Source organism: Pygoscelis adeliae, unplaced genomic scaffold, assembly GCF_000699105.1.
Source record: "Pygoscelis adeliae isolate BGI_AS28 unplaced genomic scaffold, ASM69910v1 Scaffold13, whole genome shotgun sequence".
Classification (NCBI taxonomy): domain Eukaryota; kingdom Metazoa; phylum Chordata; class Aves; order Sphenisciformes; family Spheniscidae; genus Pygoscelis; species Pygoscelis adeliae.
Window position 1 is genome coordinate 3,696,615 of NW_008824499.1, and position 4,589 is coordinate 3,701,203.

Consider the following 4,589-nt stretch of genomic DNA (forward strand, 5'->3'; position numbering starts at 1 on the left):
TGGGCCGGGGCTCTGGTGCTGACAGCTCAATTAATCCTGGTGGTGGTGGGTCCTGTGCGTCTCGCTGCTTCCCCGGCGAGTAATTAATGGCCTCAGCACCCCCCTCCCTCCTGCTGCCGGCGCGGGGGGTTAATCTCATCTGAGAGCATCCGTTTCCCTCCCAGCACTGAGCCCTTTCCGTGCACTCCCGCTGCTCCGAGACGGGCTGGGGGAAATCTGACGTTGACAAAATAAAACTAAGCTGTTTTCTCCTCTCTCCACAGTCAGCTGAAAGAAAAACCTCCCTCCCCCTCCAGGCCCCTGCTCGGGCTTATTTTTAGAAGCTGAAATAAAATAGCAAGGACTGCGATATACGCAGCCATCCCAGGCCAAGCGCTGGTAACGGGGACTTTTATCACCAGCGTCTGGAGCTCAGGCAGCCCCTTGTTCCCCGGCTTTTGGGACTTTTCCTGCCTTTAGCCTTGACCCCATCCCTTTCTCCAGGGTGGATGGCAGGGGGATGGATGATGCCCCTCACCTGTACCTGCCGTCAGTCCCGCCGGGAGCAGAACAGGCTTTGCTGGCGGGAGGGCTGGGAATGAGCACTGAAATCTCACTTAAACTGTTTGAACTGGTGGGGGGTTTTGATTTTAATTTATGTTTATTTTTGCCCCTGGGGATTTATTCCTGCAGCACATGTGTTGCTTACTTAATGGAGCCTTGTGCTAACGAGGTTTCAGGTTTGCTGAAGGGGGGGATTTTGTCCTGATTCCAGGGTAGCAGCATTCAGGCTCTCAGTTGCTTTTGGGAACTGACTCCCGTTCCCAGGAGGTTTCGGGACACTCTCACTCCCGTCCCGGTGGCAGGGACCTCTCATACCACCATGCCGCGACGTTTGTTTCTCTCCCACCCCCCTTCCCTGGCCATCCCGACCCGGCTGGCGAGGGTGGCAGCAGGGTTTTCAGAGCAGGGACGTTTCGGTGTGTCTGGGGGAGGGTGCGTGCAACGGCTGTGTGCAATGACAGCTCCAGCGTGCGTGGCAGGGAGCAGAACAAAGCCCCTTTTGTGACTAGGCCTTGGCCGGTGCCCACCGAAAGTTTGGGAGAGGCTCCGGCTGACCCCTGTGGACGCCGGGGAGCCCACAAGGGGCACTGCCCCACGCCAGCTTTGGAAGCAGTGCGGTGCCTGAGATGTTCTGCTCAAGAGGGACGATAAGGAACGGCTGTGGCTATTCCAGGTAGTGTTTTCTCAAAGAAAACCTGCAGGGCTGAAGGAAAGTACAAGCTGTTTTACAGCCTCCGTTAGGGCTTCAAGGATCATGACATAGTACGTGCGTGTAAGAGGGGTCTGGCACCTGGAGAAGGTGACCCCGAGACGGTTAAAGCCCAGCTCAGGTGACGGGTGTGCGCAGCAGGCACCTGCAGGCTTTGGTCTGCCAGGTGACAGTTTCAGGGAAATGCAGTTAATTAGCCCTGACACAGCTACAGCTATCGCACAGCTAGGCTTGAGGCAGGGTAAGCGCTCGGGGCAGCTGTGAAAATGCCTGTCAAACTGCGGCGGCAGTGAAGGGCTGAGCCACCTCTTCCTCCTCTCCGAGACAACAGGCAGGAGAGCTTGTCCTGGTGAGGGAGAGCAAACCAGGGCGCAGTGGTGCTGCCGTACCCGCCTCACGAGCCGCTGGAGGAGCCGCAGGGGGACGGAGAGAGGTAAGGCCGGGTGAGGAGACAGACTGTGCTTGTAAACCCGATTCAAGCTACGCTCATCAGGAGGACGTGCATTTTCATCAGATGCTGCAAGCCCCGAACACCCTGCAGCTGACAGGGGCACGGGTTGCCAATAAAAAGTGCCACCAACGCAATGTCATTGTGGGGAGGAATCCGTTTATTTTAAGATACGCTCCGTTTCTGAAGAAGGATATTTTAGCAGCCTGCAACAGAAATGTGAACCAGAGGGTTAACCTGCCCGTTCGGCCTTGGCCAGCCTTGCCGATGCTCACACAAGTTTCTTGGGATAGGAGAAAAAAAAAGGTCCAAAATTCAAACTGTACACCTTTTTACAGGGTGCTTAGCCGGGCTGACTTTTTACACTGCTGTACATGCTTGGGATAACTAAGTGCAATTGTATTCAGAGCCAATACATCATCCCAGGCCACTAATGAAGATAAAATAAAAGCTGCGGAAGCTTTTGTGAGCGGAAGCTGCACAGATACACAGGCAAATTAAGCTTATTGTGTTCCCGATACTCCAGAGTGCATTTACCAAGAGAAAGAGGAGTGGAGCAAAGACAGTTTATAAACCCTTCTGGTCACAGGGCTCCCTTCTCTTACACCAGGAAGTATCTGTCAAACCGAGTGACTTTGCTTTGTATCAGCTCTATTTACAATTGACTTTGTAACAGTGCAATTAAATAGCTCACTCACTCACTGAGCTTGTGCGGTATTATTGGCAGATTATTTTAGGCTCTCTCACAGTAACACTGTACCACAATAGCTTTTAGGAACCAGAAACGCAGTGGCCAGCCAAAGCTTATTGCTGGTTCTTACACCTGGATGTCTCTACACAGCAATCACAACAGGGGCTACACCTGAAGTAGCCTCTAACAAACCTGCAGGGATGTGGGTAGCAGCGCCGCAGGGCTTCCAGCAGATGCATTTCCCCCCAGGAGCAGGGTGCATTAGCCCACAGTGACCTGCACCGCCGGCCAGCAGGCAGTGGGGACTGCAGCGTGCTCAGGCTCCCAGAAAAGAGCCCGCTGAGGTTAACGGAGCTCTCCTGGCTGACAATATACACTATAAAAGCAGCAGCAGCAGCAGCAGCCAGGGCATGCTGAAGGTGAGGAAGGAATTTAAAACGGGGAAGAAGAAACTGGAAATAGAGGCATGAGCAGAACTGCAGCCACCTCCACCTTCTGCTCTCAGCTACTGCAGGGGAGCGTGTGACGGAGCAAGAGAGCGGAGAGATGTCCCAGCTCCCGGGCTCGTCCCTGCCCTGCTCACACCGGTTTCTTCGGTCCTCGAAAGCCCTGACGGGGCTCCAGCCATGGGAACCCTGCAGTGCTCATTAGCAGCAAACCAGACGCATGCTCCCCCCGCACACCCCTCATCCCCTGCCTCTCCGGGGCTGTGTCTCAGAGTCTAGGCACGCTCAGAGCAGGACGCTTCCATCTTTCGTCGAGCCTCGGTTCCCAGCGCCACAAGCACTACCTTCTTTTTCGCATGCAGGTTTCAAGCCTTCCCAGCTCTTCGTAGGCCTGGTAGAAAACGTCAAAGTCTCTGGCACTCCAGCCCCTCCAGACAGCCAGGCACCACTCCATGTTTTCATTCTCAAAGCAGCACACAACCGTGTCCTTTGCTATGAGAGCAGCATCCACCAGTGTCCTGGGAAAGGAAGAACAGAGCAGAGAAGGGCATTACAGCAGAGAGCAGCTCTGCTAACACAGCACACTGCTGCTCATCTGAGAGGCACTGACTCACAAGCTTTCCTTTCCAGCTACCGAATCTCTTTTTATAAGTTGCAAATCCTTGAGAAAGGAGAGCGTAACAAAGAGAGGGATCGGAAACTATGTCACGGCAAAAACCAGTGGCTCAGTGACATGGGAAAAGATTTTTAAAGGGATTCAGGTGCCTAAACATGCAGGTGGGTGCTTAAGTAAGTCTGCCGTGACATTTTAAAGTTGCTGTTAATCTCCCGATTTGCTAAATCCACATTTTTTTACCTGCTGCCAGCTGGGCATTTTCAAAACAGCCTGTGTCATGCCACAGATTAGGCTGCCGAGAGCCTCTGCAGCCTGAAATGCAGTGTGGAAGCGGGATGGAGCCCAGCTCTGCCAGCTCAGGGTACGAGCCCCGAGTCCAGACCAGCAGGCATGGCTGTGGCAACAGCCCAGGGACCCACAAGGTTCACGCAGAAGTCCTGTATGACAGCATCGTGTTGCATCGTGGTCTCTGAGCACGTTACCTGATCAAACGAGAGCAGTTGAAGCTGGCCCTGCAGATACCCCAGAGGGAGGTGACCAGGCAGAGGACACCTGTGTCCTTGTAGGGTTCAAGGGAACCTTGCTGGGCTCTTTCTACCACTCCAGGCAGGGGGAGACCGGCCCCAAACCGTTTCCCCAGAAAGGCCCCTAGATGGGGAGCACTGGCACCAAGGGCTGTCCTTGGCAGCTGGTTTTTATCACAAACTGCCCCTAAGAAGCCACCTCCTTTCCCTCACCTCCCTACCCTGCTCTGCACATGGAGGGGCTTGGAGGAGGCAGGCACTATCAGCTCTTTTTTTATCCTGCTGGTAAAAGAGAGCGAGTCAACGGCCACCGTGCCTGAACCAGCCAGGCTGAAAGACAGCAAAGCAGAACAAGTCTGAGACAACCACGTCACCTCGCCTTAACTCCATGCCTAATTGGGGTAAAGCAAAGTCAACCTAAGAGTACCTGTGAACAATAAAGCGAATACTCCACTCCCAACTAACTGATAACTTGCTAACACTCAGTTAGCAAGTAGAGGGAATGGCAGGAGCACTTTGATCTCTTGTTGTGTTTGCCCAGTGGCAATAAATGATAATTTATAATCCTTAGCACTGCTTAACCTCCATTTGTTTGGACATAAATAGTACAAT

General features: G+C 53.6%; 1 protein-coding gene across 1 annotated transcript in view; it reads right to left on the reverse strand.

The window, feature by feature from the left end:
- Nucleotides 1-3,177: 3,177 nt before the first annotated feature.
- LRRK1 (leucine-rich repeat kinase 1) overlaps nt 3,178-4,589 on the reverse strand; it is a 77,016-nt gene continuing 75,604 nt past the window's right edge. The window contains exon 33 of the mRNA XM_009321467.1: nt 3,178-3,355. Within this exon, the coding sequence (XP_009319742.1) occupies nt 3,178-3,355 (178 nt within the window). The remainder of the gene's footprint in view (nt 3,356-4,589) is intronic.